The 23,650-nt window shown below is 68.6% G+C and overlaps 1 protein-coding gene across 3 annotated transcripts; it reads right to left on the minus strand.

The window, feature by feature from the left end:
• Nucleotides 1-195: 195 nt before the first annotated feature.
• CELSR2 (cadherin EGF LAG seven-pass G-type receptor 2) lies at nt 196-22,905 on the minus strand. 3 transcript variants are annotated; one of them, XM_075775737.1, is made up of 35 exons: nt 19,188-22,905; nt 17,040-17,684; nt 15,639-15,861; nt 15,112-15,227; nt 14,808-14,896; nt 14,169-14,326; nt 13,577-13,740; nt 13,248-13,373; nt 12,991-13,157; nt 12,704-12,889; nt 12,487-12,600; nt 11,729-11,903; nt 11,396-11,537; nt 10,728-10,848; nt 10,462-10,645; nt 10,224-10,325; nt 9,639-9,733; nt 9,340-9,549; nt 8,625-8,808; nt 8,036-8,179; nt 7,432-7,675; nt 6,814-6,981; nt 6,349-6,475; nt 5,682-5,882; nt 5,013-5,187; nt 4,412-4,524; nt 4,253-4,329; nt 3,880-4,006; nt 3,126-3,248; nt 2,908-3,038; nt 2,463-2,551; nt 2,205-2,348; nt 1,755-1,961; nt 1,413-1,650; nt 196-493 (listed from the first exon to the last, which is right to left on the minus strand). In XM_075775737.1, exons 1-35 carry the CDS (start codon nt 22,825-22,827, stop codon nt 472-474), a joined length of 9,171 nt encoding a protein of 3,056 aa, XP_075631852.1. In that variant the 5' UTR covers nt 22,828-22,905; the 3' UTR covers nt 196-471. The 3 variants fall into 3 exon arrangements, with proteins under 3 accessions (XP_075631852.1, XP_075631850.1, XP_075631851.1); XM_075775736.1 differs by lacking the exon at nt 196-493 and adding an exon at nt 519-742; XM_075775735.1 differs by lacking the exon at nt 196-493 and adding an exon at nt 518-742 and having other exon boundaries at nt 2,205-2,551.
• Nucleotides 22,906-23,650: the final 745 nt, after the last annotated feature.

Consider the following 23,650-nt stretch of genomic DNA (forward strand, 5'->3'; position numbering starts at 1 on the left):
GTGCCACTGCCTGAGCTTCACCCCTGGGGGGGGGGCAAAGTATTGGGGGGGCCCCAGATATCCCTATACCCCCCAACTGATTCTCCCCCCTCTCACCATGTGCCCCCCCTACCCCCACCTGGGGGTGGGTGGCACCGTGGGGGGGTTATATATATCCCTTTTTTTTGTATTTTTCATGTATTTTTTAAATAAAACCTTCCACTGGGCAGGGCGGCTGTTGATAATGCTGGGGGGGGGGCAGGGTGGGGGGCACCCTATGCCACATTGCCACATCCCCCCCCAGGTGCCAACGGGGTGAGGGGCAAATCCCTGCCAGGATCCAAAGTGCAATGAGGGGGTGCGTGTCTGTGGCTCCGTGCCCCCTCCTGATGCCCCCCCCATCCTGGTGCCCCCTCCGTCACGGTGCTACCCCCTGCCGTCCCAGTGTCCCCGGCGCGGTGGCAGGGGCAGGGGGTGCCTGCCGGGTCCCTGTTAGATGGAGGTCTCGTCGCTCCTGGGGGACGGACGGACGGAGAGACAGACGGGCAGGGGGTGGGCACGAAGGGTGGTGGTGGGGGGGGGGATAAAAAACAAGACAGACAGATGCGTGATCGGGGGCGAGGCGGGTGCCAGGGTGCCCTCCGCGCCCGCAGCACCCAGCGCTTGCCCAGATGGCGGGGGGAAATGAAGGTGGGGGAATGGGGGGGGGGGCAGGAGCCCCCTGGCCCCTGCAGGTTAATGGAGAAAATTAAAAAACAGAAATCTGGGCGGAGGGGGGCGGGCGGAGAGGAGAGAAGGGGGGGGGGTTAGTGCCCATGGGCAGGGAGACACCCCCCCAGTGCCCACCATCATGCCACCCTGGCCTCCCCATCCCCCACAGGCACCCTGGCACCCAATGGACAGTCAATGGGCACCCAATGGGCACTGCTAGACCTGATGGGCACTCATCGGGTACCCTGGCACCCAACGGGACCCTCACTCCCAGTTCATACCCAAGGACACCCTCAAACCCACTGTGCACCCGCCCACCCAGTGGCACCCAATGGACCTCTTCAAACCAGTGAGCGCCCTTGCACATGATGGGCACCCAATGGGAACCCTGGCACCCTACGGACACCCAACAGCCACCCTTGCACTTGATGGGCGCCCTGACATCTAACGGGCACCCAACAGCCACACTTGCACCCAATCAGTGCCCAAAGGGAACCTTGGCACCTAACGGGCACCCAACAAGCAGTGCTGCACCCAACAGCCATGCTTTCACCAGATGGGAACCCGTGCACCCCATGGGCACCCACGAGGAACCCTGGCACCTGGACGGGCATCTGTCGGACACCCTGACACCGGACGGGCACCCAACGGAAACCTTTGCCCCCACGGCCACCCAACAGCCACCCTTGCACCCAACAGGCACCCATCAGTGGGGCACTCACTCGGAGCCGGAGGAGTCCTCGTCCACGGTGCCCGCCTTGATGCTCATGGCGATGGGGGTGACGCCGCTGAGCTGTTCCTGCAGGGTCTGGCGGGGGCGGGGGGCAGCGGTGCCCCCCACCCTGCTGCCCTCACTGCCCGAGGAGGCGGCAGTGCCCGCAGGGGGCGGCGGGGGGGGCCCAAGGCGTTGGGTGCTGCCCCGCTCACTGATGGGGGGCAGGCACTTCTTCTTCAGGATGCCTGTGGGGCGGGGGTATCACCCAGGTTTCGGAGGGGGGGTCCCAGCTTTGAGGTGCGCCACCCACCCCCCCCATGGCACCCGCTGGGTGCAGGGCACCCCGTACCTTTGTGAGGGTGGGGCAGGGGCAGCAGCGGGGGGTCCCTCGGGAGCGCCTCGCCGTTGAGGCGGGGGGGGTCGCCCCGGGGGAGTCCCTCGCCCCCCGCCGGTTCTACCCGCAGGGTCTCACTGCCCCCATGGCCCTCGCTCTCGCTGGCCGTCGTCACGAATTCCCCCGGCCAGTACGGCCGCCCTGGGGCCACCAGGCTGTCACCTGTGAGCAGGGGGGGGCTGCTGGGACGGGCAGGGCGAGGGACCCCCACCCATCCCCACTGGGTGCCCCCATCAGCACCCCAGCCACGGGGAGGGACCCCCCTCATGCCCACCGGGTGTCCCCCATCAGCATCCCAAAGTCAGCGAGGAACCCCCCCCATCTCCATTGGGTGCCCCCCATTGGCACCCCGGACAGGACAAGGGACCCCCACCCCCACTGGGTGCCCCCCAAGGCTGGCGGTACCAGGGGAGGGCAGGGGGGGCCCGGGCAGGGTGTCCCAGCTGGCAGGGGGGGCCTCGTCCTCGCTCTCGGAGGAGTGTGTGGAGCCGTAGGAGCCGCTCCGGTCGTCTTCCAGCGACAGGTCACTGTCCGAGTCCGTGTCGTGCTCTGCCGGGGGGGGTGGGGGGACACGACAGGTCAGGGGGTGCCCAGGGACACCCTCCCTCCCTCCCCCACCACGGCTGAGGCAGGGCACACTTGTTGCATGTGTGGTGGCCGTACCCTCGGGCTGGTCCTGGGCGTCGAGGTAGAGCCCCCCGGGCTCGGCCAGTGCCCGCGGCCCCGGGCTGCCCGCCAGCCCCGAGTCCTCCCTGCCAGAGAAGGAGACCTGCACCCATCGGCACCCTGCCACCCATTGGTACCCTGCCACCCCATCGCCCCGCCACACTGCCAAACTGTCATCGTGCCACCTCGTCACCCTGCCACCCATCGGCACCCTGCCACGGTGCCATGCTGCCACCCCAACCTCTCACCGTGCCACCCCATCACGCTGCTACTGTGCCATGCTGCCACCCATCGCCACCCCGCCACCGTACCACCCTGTCACCTTACCACAACACCACCCCACCACCACGCTGCCGTGACACCCCGTCACCCCTTCACCCTGTCCCGCCCCCATTGCCCCACCACCCTGCCACCCTCCCCAGGCAGTGTCCCCAGGCGGTACCGCCGCACGAAGGGGATGTAGCTGTGGTGGCTCTTGCCGGAGCGCGCAGTGCTGTGCAGGGAGCCGGTGGAGCCGCCGGTGGGTGCCGGGTACAGCCGCCCCGCCACGTAGGTGCTGTCACAGCCATAGGCCTGCCACGGGGATGGGGACATCACGGCCGTGGCGGGCGGCTGCCCCGTGCCCCCCGGCTCCCCTCCCCGGCCCCCCCCAGCACTCACGGGGGTCAGGGTGGATTTGGTGGCCAGCGCAGGGTCGGGGCCGCGTCTGCGGGTGCAGCTGAGCCGCAGGCTCCTCCGCACCTCCTTGCTCAGCACCACGCAGAAGAGGAAGATGAGGGGGCCCTGAGGTGGAGAGGGGGGCACACGGGCACGGGAGGAGTTGGGGGGTGCATGCCAGCCAGCCCCCACCCCCCACCGGCACCCCAGACCGGGCAAGGGACCCCCCCCCATCCCCACTGGGTGCCCCCCATCAGCACCCCAATCAGGGTGCGGGACCCTTTCGGCTCAATGGGTGCCTCCCCTCAGCACCCCAGAACGGCTCAGGGATTTCTGGTGCCCACGGGGCACCCACCAGGAGAAGGGCCCGTTCCCGGCAGGCTCCCTGTGCAGCCATAGGGGTACAGGGGTGCCCAGATGTATGGGGGTGCAGGGAGGTACGGGGTGACCCAGGTATGGGGGATGGAAGTACTGTGGGGTCAGGGACCTATAGGGACGATAAGGGTGCAGAGAGCACAGAGGAGTATGGGAGGAGACGTACAGGGGTATAGGGGAGGTATACGGCTACGGGGGCACGGGGAGGTATAGGGGATGCAAAGGATGGAGCGGCTGCAGGAAGGTATAGGGGCAGGAGAAGGTATGGGGAGGTACAGGAGGTACGGGAAGGCACTGGGGGCAGGCAGAAGCTCTGTAGGGGTGGGAGGGGGCGCAGGGGGCACAGGGGACGTATGGGGGGGGTCCGGGGGACCCCGGTCACCTGGAGGCAGTTGGAGACGGCGAAGAGGTAGTGGAAGAGGAGAGCGTCGCTGTTGACGGAGAGCAAGGCCAGGAGCCAGGCCAGGCTGGGCAGCGCCAGCACCACCACCGCCGTCTGCAGCCCGGAGCTGGGGGCACCGCCGTCAGCCCCCTGCCCGCAGCCCTGCCCGCAGCCCTGCCCGTGCCATGGCTCTGCGCTCCCCACCAAGACCTCCTCCCGCGCTGCGGGCACCACGTCTGCCCCTGCCGCCCATGGGTGCCCCATGCCCTTCACACGCCCCCGTCACCCACGGGCGCTCCGTGCTCCCTTGCCACCCGTGGGTGCCCCAGCACCCCACGCCCCCCAGGGGCGCCCCACCGCCTGGGTGACTCACGCCGTGCCCTTCTTCTCGAAGCCCTGCGGGGTGGCGCAGGTGGCCCTGGCCGCCAGCACGAGGAAGCAGATGCTGACCTGCGGGGGCAGAGGGGTAAGCGGGCAGGGGGTGGGCACCCCCGGGTGACCCGGGCACCCCCCCCCAGCTCCCCGTACGCACGGCCACGGCGCAGGCGATGGGCCCCGCCAGGCTCCAGACCAGGCTGTCGTGGATGGAGAGCCAGCAGAAGTCGGGGTTGCCGTAGCCCTCGGGGTCCAGCCCCACCGCCAGCCCTGCCCCCAAGGCACGGCTTAGGGGCGGGGCCAAGCCGAGGGGTGGGGCCAAACCGAGGGGCGGGGCCGGGGGCGGGGCTATGGCCATGGGGCGTGTCTAACGGCATGGGGGGCCATGGGGATGGGCTGGAGCGATGGCGCTGGGGGCGTATCAAGGAGGTTGGGACACGGCTATGGGGCGGGGCTAAACTCAGGGCGTGGCCAAAGTGCAGGGCCGTGGCCATGCTGAGGTGTGGCTACGTTCTCAGGGCGGGGCCACACCGGTATGGAGGCGGCTATGCCGTTGGGGCGGGGCATGGAGATGGGACCCCGCCCTGCCCCGGGCTGGTTGGGTGAGGTGGCTCAGGGGGCGTGACCAAACCCTAGAGGGGGGCGTGGCCACCGGGGGAGGTGAGTGGCCTGGCACTGGGTGCTCCGGGGGGCGGGGCTAGGGCTGGGGCGGGGCTAGGGCCGGGGGGCGGGGCCTGGCCCTGTGGGCGTGTCCTCACCGGTGATGAAGGCGGGCAGCCCCCAGCCCAGCACATGGTAGAAGCGCATGGGCCCGCGGTCGACGTGGCGGGGCTCGCTGCGGCGCCGGTAGAGGTGCAGCCCCTCCAGCAGCGCCCAGCCCACTGCGCTCATGTAGAGGAACTGCAGCAGGATGGCCACCACCGTGCACGCCAGCTGCGTCCAGCACGTCACTGCCCCGTCCCCGACACACCCACCCCGTCCCATGGGAGCCCCGCCCATGCAAAACGCATGCAATACCCCCCTGGAGCCCTGCCCCCTCTGCAGCCCCCCCATGAAAGCCACACCCCTCAATGTAGCCCCACCCCTGCTACCACACCCTAGGAGCCCCACCTCTGAGAGCTTCAACTCCTTCTGCAGCCCCACCCCTTTGAGAGGCCCCACCCTGAGCCCCACCCCTTTGAGACCCCCACCCCTTTAGAGAGGCCCCACCCCTTTAGAGAGGCCCCACCCCCTTAGGCCCAGCCCACTGTGGCTCTGCCCATCGGTTAGCACTGCACACTGTACCCCTCCCTCCGGAGCCCCACCACCCCAGAATGCCTTGGAGGTGGGGGATCCCCGAGCCCTGAAAGCCCCACCCACCCCAGTCCTGCCCCCTTTGTCCCCCGCCCCCCACGCCGTCCCCCTTCCCCCCGCGCCCGGCCGCGCACCGGGAGGTCGGCCTGGTTGATGCCGAGCAGGAAGACGAGCTGGGCGAGGAGGAGGGCGGTGGCGCCGTGGCGGCGGATGCTGTGGCGGTTGGAGCGCAGTCCCCGCAGCCCCCCCAGCGCCAGCACGGCCAGCAGCAGCCCCGCCAGCCCCACCCCCAGTGAGGCGTAGGTCAGCGCCGCCAGCGGCAGGATCTCCCCGTTCTGCAGCACCGTGGCACCCATCGGCACACGCCCGCCACGTGCTGGGCGGGTGACCCGGGTGGACACGCCCCCCCGAGACACGCCCCCTCCTTGCAGGTGCCCGGCCTTGCCGTGGGGAAGCCCCGCCCACCATGCCCCCCCCCCCCCCCCCCGGGCCTTAGGCCTATGACAAACCCTGCGCACATTCTTCAGTCCCTCCCCTGGGAACCCCCTCCCCTGCTCCGCCCCGCCCCATTGGAACCCCGCCCCCATTCTGCCCTGCCCCGTGGGACCCCCACCCACCTCTCGGCCCCGCCCCATGGGCACCCACCCCCCCATCCCTGACCCCACCCCACTTGACCCCCCCTTCTGCCAGGCCCCGCCCCCAGGCCCCGCCCCTTACCGCAAGCCCCGCCCCTCCAGCCCCGCCCCACGGCGTGGCCTCCCCCGGGTCCCCTGGGCCCCCCCGGTCCCCCCCGTGTCCCACCTCGCGGCGGGAGATGTCCATGAGGACGGCGAAGCTGGTCAGGTGGTGGCACTGGCAGCTGACGTGGCTCCGGTTGCGGAAGACGACTTCGCAGCCCCGCGCCGACCAGCCGCCCGCGCCGCCCGCCCTGCGCCGGCACCCTCAGCCACCGCCCGGGACGCGCACCCCACCCAGGGACCCCCCCATCCCCCTGGGGACACTGCCGGGACACCCACCCCCACCCAGGCACACCGCAGAGGTGTCCCCTCCCACTGCCCACCGGTGACACCAGGGTCAGGGCTGCCAGCCCAACGCCCCGTCTCCCCACCACCCACCCAGCGCTGCCAGGGATGTCACCCCACAGCCCCGGTCCCGCATCACCCACCAGGGTCTGGGCTGCCCAGCGTGGCCCCGTCCCCATGTGTGTGTCCCCCTGCCCCCCGGGGGTGTCCCCGGCCCTGTCCCCACCCGCCCCCCCCGGCTCACAGCAGGGAGTGGTTCCAGAAGACGCAGATGGGCTTGGAGCGCTCCTGGGTCTCCAGCAGCCGGAACTGGAGGGTGATGGGCTTCGCCAGTGCCCGCGGTGCCCGCGCCCCCCCCGCGTGCACGCTGATGCTCACCACCGGCGTGTTGATGACGGGACGCTTGGGCACTCTGGGGTGCAGCGGGGTCAGGATGCACCGCCCGGGCACGGGCATCCCACCACCCTTCTCGGTGCCCCACTGTGCCCGGGCACTGCATGAGACCCTGCCTGGCTCGCCCGTGTCCCAGCACCCATGGGTGCCTTTCCTGGGGATGCTCAGGGGACACCCCTGTCCCCCGTGTCCCAGTACCCCACAGACGTGCTCCCTTGCCCTGGCACCCCATGGGGACCCTTTCTGGCCCCCTGTGCCCCATCCTTGGCCATCCCATGGGCACCCTCCCCAGCACCCCATCTCCCAGCACCCCAGGGGCACCCTTTCCAGTCCTTCCCCAGGGACCTGCGGGCACTCTGGGGGCACCCTCCTGTCCCCCCATCCTCCAGCACCCTAGAGACACCCTGCCTTGCCCTGGCACCCCATGGGCACCCTCCCACCCACCCCGTGCCCCCCATCCCACAGGCACCTGAGGCTGCGCTTGTCGGTGTCGTACTGCTCGGGCAGGAGCCCAGCCAGGGTGCGGTAGATGATGACGCTGGCGATGGCCTGGCCCTCGCCCAGTGCTGGATGGCGCTTGTGCCGGGTCACCAGGGTCACCTCCTCTTCCTCATCCTCATCCTCCTGGTCCTCTTCTGCAGCCTCTTCATCCTCCTCCTCCTCCTCCTGCCCACCTGTGCCCTGTGGTGGCTGCCCGTGCCCGGCGGAGGGGTCTGGGGTGGGTGGGCAGGGGGCTGGCACGATGCTCTGCTCTGTGCCCCCAACCCTGCCAGCCCCCTCCTGAGGTCCCCAACCCTGCCAGCCCCACCGGGGTCCCCCCATCCTTGCCAGCCCTGTGCCAAGGTTCCCAGCTGTGCCCATCCCATCCTGGGGTCCCAACCCTGCCAGCCCCACGCTCATGCCAGCGTCCCCTTCCCCACCCCCCCCCAGCCCCACTGCCACACTGGGGTCCCAACCCTGCCAGCCCCACATGCTGGGGTCCCCAACCCTGCTGCCCCATGGATGTGCCAGGGTCGCCCCCCCCGTCCCCCAGCCTGTGCCAGCCCCGTTCCCCCCTCCCCCCCAGGACTCACGCCTGCCTTCAGGGGGCCGGAAGACGCTGTCGGGCAGGATGACGGTTGTCTCCAGGTCGGGGGGCTTCTCCCCCCGCAGCGCCTCGTAGCGCGGCAGCCGGGTGCCCGCGAAGCTGCCCTTGTCCAGCCGCACCACCGACACCACTGCAGTACCGCGTCACCCAGGGGCCCCGCAGCACCCCATGTGCCCGGCACCCACGGACCCCAGCACCCACGGCCCCTGGCACCCATGGTGCAGGTCCCTGGGTAGGCGTCCCCTGGGCACACGTAGCGGGGCCACGGTACTCAAGTCCATGTCGCCAGGCACACGCGTGTCCCGGGCACACACAGCCATGTGTCCCCTGGGCACACGCGTGCCCACAAGCCTGGTCACGCATGTGTCGCCAGACACACGCATGTCCCCATCCCTCAGCACGTAGAGACCCCCAACCCTGGGCACACACATGCCCACGTCCCCAGGAGCACACGTGTCCTTAGGCACACGCATGTCCCGCAGGCACACACATGTTCTTGGTGACACACATGTCCTTGGGCACATGCATGTCCCCTGGGCACACACATGTCCCCGTCCCCGGAGCTCCCTGCTCACCAATGTTGGGGGTGACGATGGTGAAGGGGCTGAGGTAGGTCTGGGGCATGTTCTGTGCCAGGGCGCTGGCGTAGTCCTCAAAGTGCTTCAGCAGCCAGGCCGTGCCCCCCTCCGTCTGCTGGATCAGCTCCCAGTGCCGCTTGTTGCTGGCGTCCAGCAGCGCGCTGCCCACCCGCAGCAGGTTCTGCCGGGACGGGCAGGGGTGGGCAGCGCCCACGGGTGCCGTCACCCTGGGATCTGGGCAGGGGTCTTCCCTCCCTCCCTCGCCTTTGTTTCCCAGCGCGGGGTGGGGTACCCCCGTAGTGCCAGCTGGTGCCGGGTTTGCTGTAACCCACCCCCTGCCCCGTTGAGGGGGTGCCCAGCACCCCGGTGTCAGGCCACTCCCACCAGTCCACACCCCCCCCCCATGGCTCACGGCGTGGAGGGGGAACCCCAGCACTACGAGCCAACCCCACCACCCACCCGTCCCTCTCCAAGCATCTCCCTGCAGCCCCAAACCTCCCCTGCCCGGGTGCCTGTCACCCCAGCATCGGGACCCCCGCCACCAGCCCACGCTCCCCTGCGGCTCGAGGCACGGAGGAGATGCTCCGCGCTCCCACACCTTGCAGAAACGCTGCCCATCAACCCCCGCGTGCGGGCTCTTGCACCAACACGCCCCCGGCCCACCGCGCCTCCCCGGCCCGAGGGTGCCCGTCACCCCGGCGTCAGGCCCCACCTCGGTGAAGTGGACGTCCTGGGTGGCGGCCAGGCGGAAGCCGCGCTGGGCGCTCTCGTGCTGGAGCAGGCGGGTGGCCAGGCGGTAGGCCAGGCGCAGGTCGCTGCCGAAATAGGCGGCGGTCCGACGGGTGGCATCGTGCAGTTGCAGGGCCACGCGCCGCGACTGCGCCGGATCCAGCGCCGACTCGTTCCGTGCCAACCGCTCCGCCTGGAGGGTGGCACCGTCAGCGGGGACACGGTGGCGGCACTGTGCCCGTGTCCCTGACCGCCCCCCCCCCGCCCGCCCCGGGCGCTCACCCAGCCCCGGAGGGCGGCGAAGGCCAGGGAGCTGCAGTTGAAGAGGTTGGGGGGCAGCCAGCCCTTGTGCTCGTCACAGTGCCGGACCGCGGTGCCTGCGGGAACGGCAGCTCAGCAGTGACACCGCAGTGTCACCAACCCTACCTCAGCCCAGCAGTGATGCTGCCGGGTCACCCGCACCCCAGCTCTATCCCGTGGTGTCACATCCCCCCCCAGCACAGTAGTGCCATCGCAGTGTCACCTCCCAGCACCATTCAAGTAGTGACACCACGGTGTCACCCCCCCATCGCATCCCACCAGTGCCACCATAGCATCACCCCCCCACCCCAAGCTCTGTCCCAGAGGTGCCACCATGGTGCCACACCCCCCCATCCCTATCCCAGCAGTGCCATCACGGTGTCATGTCCCCCCCATCCCAGTAATGCCACCATGGTGTCACCCCCCCCCAGCCCCATCCCAGCAGCACCACTCTAGCAATCACCCTCCGGCCCTGTCCCAGCAGTACCACCACAGTGTCACCCACCCCATCCCAGCAGTGCCACCCCGGTGCCACCCCACCTACCCCTGACCCCCCCCCCCACCTACCGATGGAGCCCTTGGGGCAGGGGGCAGCGGCGGGCAGCCCGAAACGGGTGCGGGGCCACCAAATGCTGGCCTCAATGGCACGGGGACAGCTGTCGTAGTTGACTGTGGGGTGAAGTGGGGTGTCATGCTGGGGTGACACAGGGTGACAGCAGTGGCACCCGGTCGCCATCAACCAGGATGACCCAAGGTAACACAGGCTGGCGCAGGGTGACAGCAGCACCCGCTCCCCGTCACCCACCTTCACAGCCGCTGGCCGTCACCTCGGCAAAGGGGTTGTCGCAGCGGTCGCAGTGGCGCCCGATGACGCCGGCCTTGCAGGGACACTGCCCGCTGGCGGCATCGCAGAGGCGGGACAGGGACCCAGTGGGGTAGCAGTCGCAGAGCAGGCAGGAGTCGCTGCCCGCCGGCCGGTAGTGGTTCTCCTGGGGGGGGATGGCACAATGTGGTGGGGGGCCACCATCCCCTGAGGCCACCGCGGGCCACCGCGGGCCGCCGGGGACCCACCTTGCAGCGACACTCGCCCGTCGTCTTGTTGCAGTCAGGGTCGAAGCCCTTGGTGACGTCACAGCTGCAGGGGCCACAGGTGGGGTGGCCCCACCACCCCCGTGGGCACGGCTGGGCCTCCCTGCACGGGCGGCACAGGACGGCGTGGCACCGCGTGGCACACACCCACCCTGTCCCTTGCATGGCCACCCTGACCCCTGTGTGGGCGTCGTGCCCTTTGCACGGCCACTGTGCCCGCCCTGCCCTTGCACAAGCACCACTCCCCGCCATCGCACGACTGCTTCACCCCCTGCACGACCACCATGGTTCTTGCACGCCTGCTGTGCTCCTTGCACACCTCGTGTGCCCTTTGTGCCCATCCTGCTCTTGCACAACCACCGCACCTCACACCACACCACCACTGCCCCCTTGCACACCCACTACGGCTCTTACACACCCACTGTGCCCCCCATGTGTGGATCCCAACCCTTGCACAGCCACCATAGCTCTTGCATGCCCACTGTGCTCTTTGCACACCCACTATGGCTCTTACACACCCACTGTGCCCCTTGCACGGGCACTGTGCCCTCCACGCGCCCACCCTGTGCCCTTGCACACCCAACCCCAGCCCAGCAAGAGGGACGGGCATGCACGGGTGCCACGGGCGCCTGTCCCTCGCTGCCACTCACTTGTGCTCACAGTAGGGACCGAAGTGACCTTGGGGACACTCACACGTGTAACCGTGCACCGAGCCTGGCTTGCGGGTGCAGGTGGCCAGGGACTGGCAGGGGTTGAGGGCACAAGCGCTGACACAGCTGTCACCAAAGTAGCCTGGGCACAAGGACGGGCACGATCGGGGACATCATAAGGAGCGGGTGTCACCAGGGAGGGTGGCAGTGTCATGGGGATGGGGGTGGCAGCGCCCAGGGGACAGCGACGCGGGATGCGGTGCCCAGAGCGGGTGGCCATGCCAAGGGCAGCACCCAGGGGCGGCAGTGCTGGGGGTGTCCCCGGGCGCTCACCAGGGTGGCAGCGGCAGGAGAAGCTGTCCCAGTCGTCACTGCAGTAGCTGTGGGGGGGGCAGGGCCCCGAGTCGCAGGGGTCGGGCAGGGCGCAGCCCCCCTCCACGTTCACTCGCGCCGCCTGCGCCACGCTCAGTGCCACCGCGCTGGCCGCCGTTTCACCCACGTGCACGCCCTGCGTCACCGCCACATCGTCCCCCGTCGTGCCTCAGTTTCCCTCTCTGGAACCCGGGAGCCCCCCACCCCGTGCCACCCCATCCCCGCATCGCCGTGCCTGTACCCACCCCCTCTCCAGGAGTTACCCCCGTCCCCCCCGCTTGCGTCCCTGTCCCCATGCCCAGATCCCAGGGTTACGTCCCTGCGCCCCCCCGGCCCCGTGACCATGGATCCCTTGTGTCCATGTCCCCACACGCAACCGGTGTCCCCCCACCCATACGTCCCATGTCCCCATGTCTTTAGCCACACGCCACGGCACAGTTAACCCTGTGTCCCCACGCCCGTCCCCACGCCCTGTGCTCAAATGTCCCACGTCCCCACGCTGTACGACCACACCCACGTCCACATGCCCGTGCCCCCCACCGCCGTGCCCACGTCCCCATGCCCTGTGCCATGTCCCCAAGCCCATTCCCCGCTGTCCCTTTGCCACCACCCCTGTGCCCATATGCCCAATGCCCCATCCCTCCCCACGCCCACCTCCCCTTGCCCTGTACCCGTGCCCCCCTGCCCCCCTGCCCGTGCCCCCCTGCCCCTGCCCGTACCTGCAGGCAGCCACGGAAGCCCTGCTCCACGGTGCCGCCGTCACCCGCCAGCCCCCCCACACTCAGCGTCCGCAGCCGCAGCCCCTGCAGCTCCCCAGCCACGTCGGCCACCGCCTGTGTGCACGGGGACACCCGTGGGGGCCGTGGTGGCACCACGGGGTGAGCAGGGCAGGGTGCCCGCCCCGTGCCTCAGTTTCCCCCCATTGTCCCGGCCTACCTGATGGCGGCCATAGTCGAGGGCGAGGAGGAGGAGGGTGGTGGTGGGGGTGCGGCCGGGTGCCCCCCGCAGCTCCAGCTGGAGGTGATGCCAGTCGCCGTCGTTGACCTTGGCGTGGGGCAGCCGCAGCCAGGCCAGGCGGGAGCCCCCCTGCCAGACATCTGCCTCCGCCTGCCCCTCGCTCAGCTGCCGAGAGGGACGTCAGTGCCCCCCGCATCCCCGGGGCGTCACCCCTGGCACTGCCCCAGGGCAATCCCCCCCCCCCAAGGGCCGTACCCCCGTCATACCTGGATGGTGAGGGTGGCGCGGGGGCCAGCGCTGGCCCGCAGCAGCAGCCCGTGGGGGTGGCGGGTGCGGAACATCAGCCCCAGGTGCCAGGGCAGGGTGATGGGCAGCGCCAGCCCACTCCAGGACACCCGGCTGCTGCCCAGGAACCGCTGCGGGCTCGCCATCTCTGCGATGACACAGGGCGTGGGGTCTGGGTGCTGGTCCCCCCCCTGTCCCGGAAACCCCCCACCACGTCCATGCCCGTGCCCCCCGGTACCTTCCTGGCAGGTCTTGCCCCCGAAGCCCAGCGGGCAGCGGCAGCTGAAGCTGTCCCACTCGTGCACGCAGGTGCCACCGTTGCGACATGTGCTGGCGTCACACAGCGTCTTCTTGGCAGGGCAGCCTGCGGGGGGGGGAGCGGGGGGCACAGGGCTCACACCCCCCACATCACCCAGCACTGCACCCAGCGCTGCACTGCACCACATCACCCAGCCCTGCGCTGTGCCCCCGTGGCCTGGCACCCCCACACCCCTCACCCCACGCCCAGCGAGCACAGCCCCACGCCCCATCCCTGCCCACCCCCGGCGCCCCCCCCGTGCCCCCCACCGGGAAGGGTGCCGTTGTTGGCGATGAAGGCGGCCATGTCGACGGGGCGCTGGTCGATGTGGAGGTGCCGCATGCACCCCACGAACTGCCGGCTGCGGATGGGGAAGCTCTCGGGCAGGGTGGGCACGCCGCCCAACAGCAGCGGCCCCGTCAGATCCAGTGACCTGCAGCACCCACCGTCACCCATGGGGACCTCGAGGGGCTCCCAAGGAACCCCCCACTGATGGGGACCCCAACGACCCCAAGGGATCCCCACCCATGGGGACCCCAAGGGACCCTCCCCTCCACTCCCCCACCCATGGGGACCCCAAAGGGACACCCCTACCCATGGGGACGCCAAGGGACCTCCCCCTCCATCCACAGGGACCCTAAGGTTCCCACCCCCCACCATGAGGAACCCAAGGGACCCCAAAGGGACACCCCTACCCATGGGGACTCCAGGGGATACCCCCCACCCACAGGGACCCCAAGGTTCCTCCCCACCACCACCCATGGGGAACCCAAGGGACCCCCCACCCACCCACATCCTCACCCTTGGGGACCCCAAGGGCCCCCCCACACCCATGGGGACCCCAAAGGCCACCCCCTTTACTTCTTGCTGCCAGACTGGGTGCCCTGGGCGGCGCAGGAGTAGTTGCCCAGGACAGGGCCGAACCGGAGGGCCATGCCGGTGTCGCAGTCGTCCACTGTCACCACGGCCACCTTCTGCTCTGAGGGGCCCTGGGGCAGCCCCGACCGCCCCAGCACCGGCTGAGGGCAACACCTGAGCTGTGGGACCCGTGCTGCCCCCAGCCCTGCAGCCTTCATCCCGCTTCTCATCCTCCCTCTTCCCTCCAGCCCCACCGCCCTCCAGCCCCCCAAACTCCCACCCTGCTCCCCTCCATCCCCTCTTCTTCTGTCCCCCCAGATCCCCACACCGCTCCCCTCATCCCTCCATCCTCCAAACCCCCACCCTGCTCCTCCATCCCCTCTTCCTGTTCCCCCAAATCCCACCATGCTCTCCCCAGCCCTCCCCTCCATGCCTCTGTCCCTCAAATCTTCACCCTGCTCCCCCATCTCTCCATCCCCCCAAACCCCCTCCCTGCTCCTCTCCTTTTCTGTCCCCCCCACATCCCCACCCTCCATCCCCTCTTCCTCTGCCCCCCCCCCCCCCCCCCAAATCTCACCCCGCTCCCCCCACATCCCCCATTCCCCCCTGCGCCCCCCGGGGTGCCCCCCGGGGTGCCCCCACCTTGTTGTAGTAGTGGAGCTGGACCCGGTGCCACTGCCCGTCACTGACACCACCCGGCACAAAGGGGGACACCGTGGTGGTGGTCTCACCTGCAGGCACCAGTGGTCGGGCTGTGGGCATGGCCCAGGGAGGGGGCCCAGGGAGGGGGGGCTCAGGGGTGTGGGGGTGCCAGGGCTGAAGTGCCACGGGGACGGGGACAGGGACGGGATGCCCGGGATGCCGTGCCAAGCAGTGCCAGGGGGCAATGCCCGGGAGGGAATGCTGGGGATGCCGTGCCAGGGCGTGGCAGGCACGGTGCCCATACCTGCCGAGAAGGTGAGCTGGACCTGCTCGCCCACAATCTCCAGCGCCACGAAGTCGTGCTTCTCGTTGAAGCGCCCGTTGTAGAGCAGGAGCCCATCCCGCTCCTTGGTGGCAAACCTGGTGTGGGGATGAGTGCCAGGCTCTGCCCATAACCCCCCCAGCCCCCTGCCGTGCCCCCCCACACTCACCCCCTCACCCTACAGCTCCCTGGCCTGCCCCACGCCCCATCACCTTGCAGGATACACCGGCACCCTTCACCCCGTGCCCCACTGCCCCCACAGGGTGCCCCCCACACCATTGCCCCCATGCCAAGGGGTCATCCCACCCCCCATCACCCTAAATGATACTCATGGGACACCCATCACCCCACACCCCATCACCCCAGATGATGCCAATGGAGCACTCATCACCCCGTACCCCATCACCCCACACCCCATCACCGCGGGTGATGCCAACAGGGCACCCATCACCCCCCCACCCATCCGATGCCCAGGGGCCCTCTCGCTGTCCCCCCCCCCCAGGGCTCACGTCAGAGCAAGGGTGAAGTGGAAGCGCTGGCGGAGGCCACGGAAGGTGAGGAAGGAGCGCGGGGGGAAGCTGCGGGTGCTCATGGTGCAGAAGGGCTTCTCGTAGTGCCCGGGGGGGCACTGGCAGCGGAACCCCCCCACCAGCAGGTTGAGGCAGGTGCCCCCATTGCGGCAGACCCCCGGAGTGCAGCGGCCCCCCCGGGCGCTCAGCTCGCAGCGCTCCCCTGCATGAGGCCCAGCTGGTACCCGGCACCGCGCTCAGGGCACCAGGTATCCCCGGGACCCCCAAAATGGGGAGTGGGGATCCCCTCCCCCATTCCACCCACCCCCCCATCAGCTCCAGAGCGGCTTTATCCCCAGCTCCATCACTGTGACAACCACCTCCCATCACCATGGCAACCGAGTCAAAGCCCCCCTCCCCTCCCCCACCAGCTGGCACCCCCCCACCCGGGTGTCCCGCAGGGGCTGGGGGTGCCAAGGGGTCCCCACGGCGGGTGGGGGTCGTCCCCAGTGCCACCAGTCTCCCGGTGACCGTGGGGGGTGTGTGTCCCCAGGTCAGTCGTGGGGAGCAGACTGCTGGGCCACCATGGTGGGGACAGGTGGGGATGGGGTGTCCCTGCACCCCAGGGTGTCCCCCAGGTTCTGCCCCCACCAATGTCCCCGGCCGCCCACTGACCTCCTGCAGGGACCACACTGGGGTGGAGGGACAGAGGGGACCGGGGACCAGACACGGAGGGTGATGAGAAGACAGGGCAGGGGGGGACATGGGAGGGGGTGAGGGAGGAGGAATAGGGAGAGAGGGCAGAGGGAGAGGGCTGGGGTGGAGAGGAGGGAGGAAGGTGGAGAGATGGACGAGAGGAGGAAGATAAAGGAGCTGGAGACTAAGGGAAGGAGGGAGGGATGGAGGAGGGAGGGACAACGGAGGATGCCTGATGGAGGGACAGCTGAGGAAGGAACGGATGACGGAAGGCTGAAGGGGAGCAGGATGAAGGGATGACCACGATGGATGGTGGAGATCCAGCAGAAGAAGGGATAGGTGAGGAAGGCTGATGAGGAATGGGATGAAGACTGATGGGGATCAATGATGGAGGACTGCAGTGGGACAAAGGGATGATGGGGATGGATGACGGAGGGACAGTGGAAGAAGTTCTAGAGGATGGAGGGCTGAGGAGGAGCTGGATGATGTGGATGGACACCAGGAGGAAGGGATGGCTAGCTGCCTGGCTGGCTGAAGAGGAGCTGGATGAAGGGATGATGGCGGGACAGCCGAGGAGGGGTAGATGAAGGGGAACTGCCTGAAAGGATGACGGGGATGGACACCAAGAGGACAGGATCACCGCTGGAGGGGAATGGACAAGGTGACACCAGGGATGGCTGAGGGAGGGAGGTGCCAGGCTCTAACCGGTAAAATCCTCGTGGCACTCGCAGGTGTAGCCGCCCTCACGGCTTCGGCACCGCCCGTTGCTGCCACAGGGGCTGGAGTAACAGAGGTCAATCTCCGTCTCGCAGTAGTCACCAGTGAAGCCGGGCGGGCAGCGGCAGCGCAGGCCGGTGACGGGGTGGATGGGACGGAAGAGAATGGTGTCAGAAGCGAGGAAGGGAGCCGAGCTGTCGAATTGGAGGACAGAGACACAGCGCATGTAGTTCTCGCAGGGCTCGCGCAGGCAGATGTTGTCATCGAAGGGCAGGACCCGCTGGGCCGAGATGGCGGCCAGCAGCGAGCGGTTGAGGTAGAGCCGCTCCTGCAGCTCCTCAGAGGAGAAGAAGCGGGTGCTGTGTCCTGAGGCAGGCAGCAGCACCGAGAGGCTGACGTTGAGGATAAGGGCAGTCCCCACGTCCGTGTCCGTTTGGATGTTGAAGAGAACGACACGGTGGCGGGGGGTGGCCAGGACGGCTGCCACCCCCTCCAGAAAGCGGCTGAGCAAGGGGGAGAGGAATCGCTCCTGGGACATGTCGGCCAAGCGCAGGGTGATGCTGTTGCTCAGCATCTCGTCCGTGATCACTGTCACCCGCAGTGTGCACTGGGCCGTCGCGCTGTGGACCCCATCTGCAGGTGGGGGGGGAAGAGGAGGGGTTAGTGACAGAGCCGGTCACCGTGGGATGGGGATGACGCCGGTTATGGGGCACCCGTCCTGCTTGGCCACCACATGATGGGGACAGCACCCACCCCGGGGCACCCATCCCAACTCACCCAGTGGCACCATGGCGGGGGGCGCACTGGGGGACCCACCTTCCTCCTCCTCCTCCTCCTGGCCAGGACGAGGGGCAGTGGGATGTGGGACAGATGGAGAACGGATGGTGGGTGGACAGATGGATGGAGGGAACGTGGGGAGAGCCGGATGGAGGGGACAGGGGGAGGGAAAAGGGGGTGACGCCATGGGGGGGCGGCGGGGGGCCGAGGCTGCCCAGTGGCCCGTGGCTGGTGGCCGGGGAGGTGGGGTTGCCATGGCTGCAGCCGCGGGGGCCCGGCTATGGCCGGACCCTTTGTTCCCCTCCTGGCTGCCCCCGCACTGGCGGGGAGCATGGCCTGGGCATGGGGGGCTCCCTGCCCCCACCCTTTGTGCCCTGGGCCCCTGGGCTTTGTGCAGCTGGAGCAGCGAACCCGGCCCAGGGCGGGTCCAGGGGGGTTAGGGGGGGTTGAGCATCGATGGGTGACATGTGGCTGGGGACAAGGGACATTGCAACATGGCCCGTGACTCAGTTTCCTTCTCTGCCCGGAGGCGGCCGAGGAGCTGCTCCCCCCGCGAGGTGAACCCCCTGGCAGCCCCCAGCCCAAACCGCACCAAGCACTGCTGGCATGGCCCCCCTCTTGGCCTCTTCCTTCCAGTGACCCCCCCAACCAGATGCATTGGGTTTGGAGACCCCCCCCAGTGGAGAAGCCAGGGTGCCAGGACCCCCCCAAACACACACACCAGGCCCCGTGCCCCCCACCCCCGCCAATACAAGCATTGGGGTCTTCTGGAAACACACGTGTTAGGGTGCCAGGACCCCCACCAAATACTGCATTGGACCTGAGCCCCCCCAAATTCACCCACCAGGCCCCCCATAACATACACATAAGGGTACCAGGATGACCCCCCCCCCCATGTACGTACCTGGCTCTGAACCTCCCAAATACAGGTACAGGCCCTGTGCCCCCCTCAAAAACATGCAGTGGGTCCTGTGTCCCCCCCCAGCCACACACAGTGAGGTGCCAAGACCCCTCCCCAAATACACACACGGGGTCCTGAACCCCCTCCAAAAAAACCCATGCACTGGTGTATTGGACCCCCCCTGACACCCCAGGGCTGAGACTGGGGGTGGGAAAGGAAAAGGGGGTGCAGGGGACCCCAACTGCCTCCAGTTGGGATGTCTGGGTTGGGGGGGTGGCAGAGAATCCCCATCACCCCCCCCCCCCCCAGATCTGGAGGGTAGGGGCAACCAAGATGGGGTGGTGGGACCCCAAAACAACTCAGCTCCATGCAGAAGTGGGAGGAGGGAGACATCCACAAGGGCTCCAAACCTCCCCTTGCTACCCCTAAAGCCCCCCCCCCCAGGATGGGGGTCTTACCCGAGACAGAGACCCTCATGACGGCCTCCAGCGGGCGGTTGTTGTCCAGGGCAGGGCTGAGGCGCAAGTCCCCACTGTGGGGGTCCAGCAGCACCAGGTTGAGCTCGTTCCCCTGCTCGAAGGCATAGGTGAGGCTGTCGGAGACATCAGGGTCGTGAGCTGGGATGCGACCGATGACCCCCCCGGGGAAACTGCCCGAACGGTTGGTGATGTAGTTGTTGAAGAGGATCTCAAAGTTCTTGAGTTGGGGACTGTTGTCATTGGCGTCGCGAAGGCGGACGTGGACGGTGGCCCGGCTCACCAGGGGGGCCGAGGTGGCTTGGACCACCATGATGTACTCTGCCTTGGACTCGTAGTCCAGGTCAGCCAAGGCGGTGAGCTCACCAGAGAAGATATCCAACTGGAAGACCTCAGGGATGTTGCCCTCCACGATCTGGTACATGATTTGGGCATTGGTGCCCTCATCAGGGTCGGTGGCTGTGATCCGGGCCACCACCAGCCCAATGGGACTGTTCTCCTCCACAAAGATATCGAACTCATCCCGCTCAAAGACAGGAGGGTTGTCATTGACGTCCAGCACCGTCACTTGGATCTCCACTGGCGTCCGCTTGGCTGGGACCCCCTTGTCGACAGCGAATGCCCGCAGGGAGTAGAGTGGCACATTCTCCCGGTCGAGGCGGCGCAAGGTGCGGACGATGCCTGAGGTGGACTCGATGATGAAGTCACCGTCGCCATCGTCACCCCCTTGGAAAGTGTAGAAGACCCTGCCATTGAGCCCCGAGTCGCGGTCAGTGGCAGAGACCTGGAGGACGCTGGTGAAGGTGGGCACGTCCTCATAGACGGAGCCCTGGTAGGAGTCGCGGAGGAACTGGGGGGCGTTGTCGTTGACATCGCTCACCAGGATCTCCAGGTAGGTGGTGTCAGACTTCTGCGGGATGCCGTTGTCACGTGCCGTGATGGCCAGGGTGTAGGACACCTGGTCCTCGTAGTCCAGCTCCATCTGGGTGGTGACGGCCCCTGTCTCGGCAGCGATGCGGAACTGGGGGATGCTGTCCTCCATCAGGTAGGTGATGCGGGCATTCTCCCCTGTGTCCTCATCCGTGGCGCTGATGACCACCACCGTGGTGCCCACCGGCCGGTCCTCGTTAACGTTGACAGTGTAGTGGGAGCTCTGGAAGACAGGTCGGTGGGTGTTGGCGTCGGTGACATTGATGACCACCTGGGCTGTGTCCTGGCGGGTGCCGTCGGAGGCAGCAATGGTGAGGAGGTACTGCCGCTCCAGCTTGTAGTCCAGAGGCAAGGCAAGGGAGATGAGCCCACCGCCGCTCTGGCTGGTGATGGAGAAGCGGTTGCGGGTGTTGCCGCTGGAGATCTGGTAGGTGATGACACTGTTGGCATCGCGGTCAACGGCAGAGACGGTGAGGACGCTGGTGCCCACTGCTGCGTCCTCGTTCAAGCGGGCACCGTACTCCCGTTGCGTGAACTCAGGGCTGTTGTCGTTGACATCCAGGACGGTGACGCTGATGCTGGCGGAGGAGGCCATGGGGGGGTTACCCTGGTCCTGCGCCTCCACCCCAAAGCTGTAGAAGTCCACCACCTCTCGGTCCAGCTCAGAAGCCACCACAATCCACCCGGTGCTGTTGTTTATGGCAAAGGGGAAACTGGCGCCAGTCTCCAGGAGGGTGTAGACCAGCCGGCCATTGTCACCCGAATCGGCATCGATGGCTTGAACGTGGATGACGGAGTAACCCACTGGCACGTTCTCCAGCACGGTGGCCTGGAAGGGCGTGCTGACGAAGATGGGGGCATTATCGTTGACATCCAACACCTGGACGGTGACCAAACCACTGATGTTGGAGAGGGGTGGGCGGCCGCCGTCCTGTGCCCGGATCCGTAGGGTGAACTCCTTGCTGACCTCGTAGTCCAAGGGGCTGACCACGTCCAGCACGCCCGTCTGAGCATCAATGTAGAAGTGGCCACGGGTGTTACCGCTGATGATGCTGTAGTGCACCAGGGCATTGCTGCCCTTGTCGCAGTCGGTGGCTGTCACACGCAGCACAGCTGAGTTGGGCGCCACATCCTCGGGGACCTGTGCCACGTAACGCTTCTCACTGAACTGTGGTGCATTGTCGTTGTCGTCCTCCACAGCAATGCGGACGGTGGCCGTGGCGCTGCGAGGTCCTGGCTCCTGGCCCTGATCCATGGCCTCCACCAACAGCTCGAAGGCCTCCACTGCCTCACGGTCCACGAGGCCACGGGTGCGGATGACGCCTGAGCGGGGATCGATCTCAAAGACCTCGTTGGTGCCACCGGCGTTGAGGAGTCGGTAGAGGACATTGGCGTTGGGACCGGCATCACCGTCAGTGGCCCGCACCGTCAGCACCTCGTAGCCCACCTCCAGGTTCTCCCGCACGCTCTCCCGGTACTCAGGCTGCTCGAAGGCTGGGTCATGGTCATTGGTGTCGCTCACTGTCACCGTCAACGTGGCCATGGAGCTGCGCCGGGGCGTCCCGTGGTCTGCTGCTGTCACCCGGAAGACGTGGGTGCTCTTGCTCTCACGGTCCAGGGTGGCGGTGGTGGTGATGGCACCAGTGACAGGGTCCATGGTGAAAAGGGCATCGGAGCGGCTGTCAAAGAGGGCGGCCATGGTGTAGTGCAGCCGGCCTGCCTCCCCCTCATCGGGGTCCACCGCTGTCACCCGTGTCACTGGCGTCCCAGCCGGCTGGTTCTCCCCCACTGAGGCCTGGTAGCTGGAGGGCTGGAACTGTGGTGCCGTGTTGGGGCTGCGGCGCTGGCGGGAGCTGCTGCGGCTCCTGGGGCTCCTGGTGGCCCCCGCGGTCAGGGTGTCCTCAACATCCCTGGTGCCCATTGTCTCCCCAATGCTACTGATGTCCCCGGGGACTTTCCCAGTGTCTCCATTACATCCAGTATCCCTGGTGTCTCTGGGGACTTTCCTGGTGCTCCTGCTGTTCCTGGGGACTTTCCCAGTCTCCCCAGCATGTCCAGTATCCCTGATGTTCCTGGGGACCTGGGTGCCCCCAGTGTCCCCAGCATCCCTGGTGCTCATCACATCCCCGGTGCTCCTGGTGTCCAAGGGGACACTGGTGTCCCCGGTGTCCCCGGCGCCTCCAGTGCCCCCCGTGCTCCTGGTGCCTCCCTGGCCTTGGGCACCCACGGGGCTCCCGCTGCCTCTGGTGTCCCCGGAGCCGCCGATGCCTCGGGAACACCCGATGCCGCCGCTGCCCCCGCTGGAAGCGCCAGCGCCCGGTGCGGTCCCAGCGCCGCTGCCGTTCCCGGAGCCGCCCGAGCCGCCCGTGGCCGGTGAGGGCCCGTCGCCGCCGCTGTCCCCGGTGCCGCTGGAAACGCCGGTGCTCGAGCAGGGCCCCGCTCCGCCGCTGTCCCCGGTGCCGCCGGAGCTGCCGCTGTCCCCGGTGCCGCCGCGGGGCCGGAGCAGCGGCAGGAGCGCGTCGGGAGGGCAGGTGCCGGTGCCGGTGCCGGTGCCGATGCCGGTGGCGGGTCCCGGGGGCGGGCGGCGAGGCTGGCCCGGGGCGGGCAGCGGCAGCAGCAGGAGCAGGAGCAGCAGCAGCGGCGGCAGCAGCAGCAGCAGGAGCGCGGCCCCGCGGGCGGGCGGAGCGCCCATGGCGCGGTGCGGCCGCTGCCGCCGGTGCCCGCTGCGCCCCGCGCACCGCCTGCGCCCCTCCCGCCGCCCGCGCGCGCCCGCCGGGGCGGGGCCGGCTGTGCACGGACCTGCGCCGCGCTTAAAGGCGCCGCCGCCGCCCCCCCCCCCCCCCGGGCCCCGCCGGCGGCACCGGCCCCGCCCGCACCGGCAGCAGCAGGGAGGGAGCGGGGGCGGAAAAGCCGGGACGCGCCGGTTGCACACTCGCGGGGCGTGCGGATGCACAGGCACAGGGGTCGCACACGCACGCACGTTGCAGACACGCACATGTCAATTGCACACACGCTCATTGCACGCGGACGCGTTGCACACGCAGGAACCGCGCACACGCGGGGCGCACGCAGCAGCACACACTGCACACGCATGACGCGCACACGCCACACGCACCCCCCCCCCCCGTGTCACTGCTGCAGGCTGTGACACCCCAGCACACGAGGGTCCCCACACCCCACCCCGGCCCCAGCCCCGTGATGCCGCTGCGGGGTCACCGCAGGCCCGGGCTGGCCCCATCGCACCAGCACTGGGGAGCACTGGGACAAACTGGGAAGGACTGGGAGGCACTGAGGACTGGGAGCACTGCAACGGACTGGAGGCACGGAGGCCTGGGGACACCGGGAGGGTGTATTCCCACAGGGGGCCGTGGGTGCAGCCGCCCCGCAGTCCGCCTGGCACCCATCCTGGCACCCATCCTGGCAGCCGGCGTCGGGCCCAGGGCGTGGGTGCCGGGCAGGATGGTGCAGAGCCGGGCCCGGGGGCCCCGGCGGCGGAACGGGTCGGACGGGTGCAC

The sequence above is a fragment of the Balearica regulorum genome, chromosome 25 (genome assembly GCF_011004875.1).
Source record: "Balearica regulorum gibbericeps isolate bBalReg1 chromosome 25, bBalReg1.pri, whole genome shotgun sequence".
Lineage (NCBI taxonomy): Eukaryota > Metazoa > Chordata > Aves > Gruiformes > Gruidae > Balearica > Balearica regulorum.

What these genes read in the sequence shown, in the direction of transcription:
- CELSR2 (XM_075775735.1), bottom strand. Translation starts at nt 22,827, where the DNA reads ATGGGCGCTCCGCCCGCCCGCGGGGCCGCGCTCCTGCTGCTGCTGCTG. An exon ending in GCTTCCGTGGCTGCCTGCAG is followed by an intron (nt 11,904 to 12,486) that starts GTACGGGCAGGG and finishes GCGGTGACGCAG; the next exon opens with GGCGTGCACGTGGGTGAAAC. An exon ending in AGGACGTCCACTTCACCGAG is followed by an intron (nt 8,809 to 9,339) that starts GTGGGGCCTGAC and finishes CCGTCCCGGCAG; the next exon opens with AACCTGCTGCGGGTGGGCAG.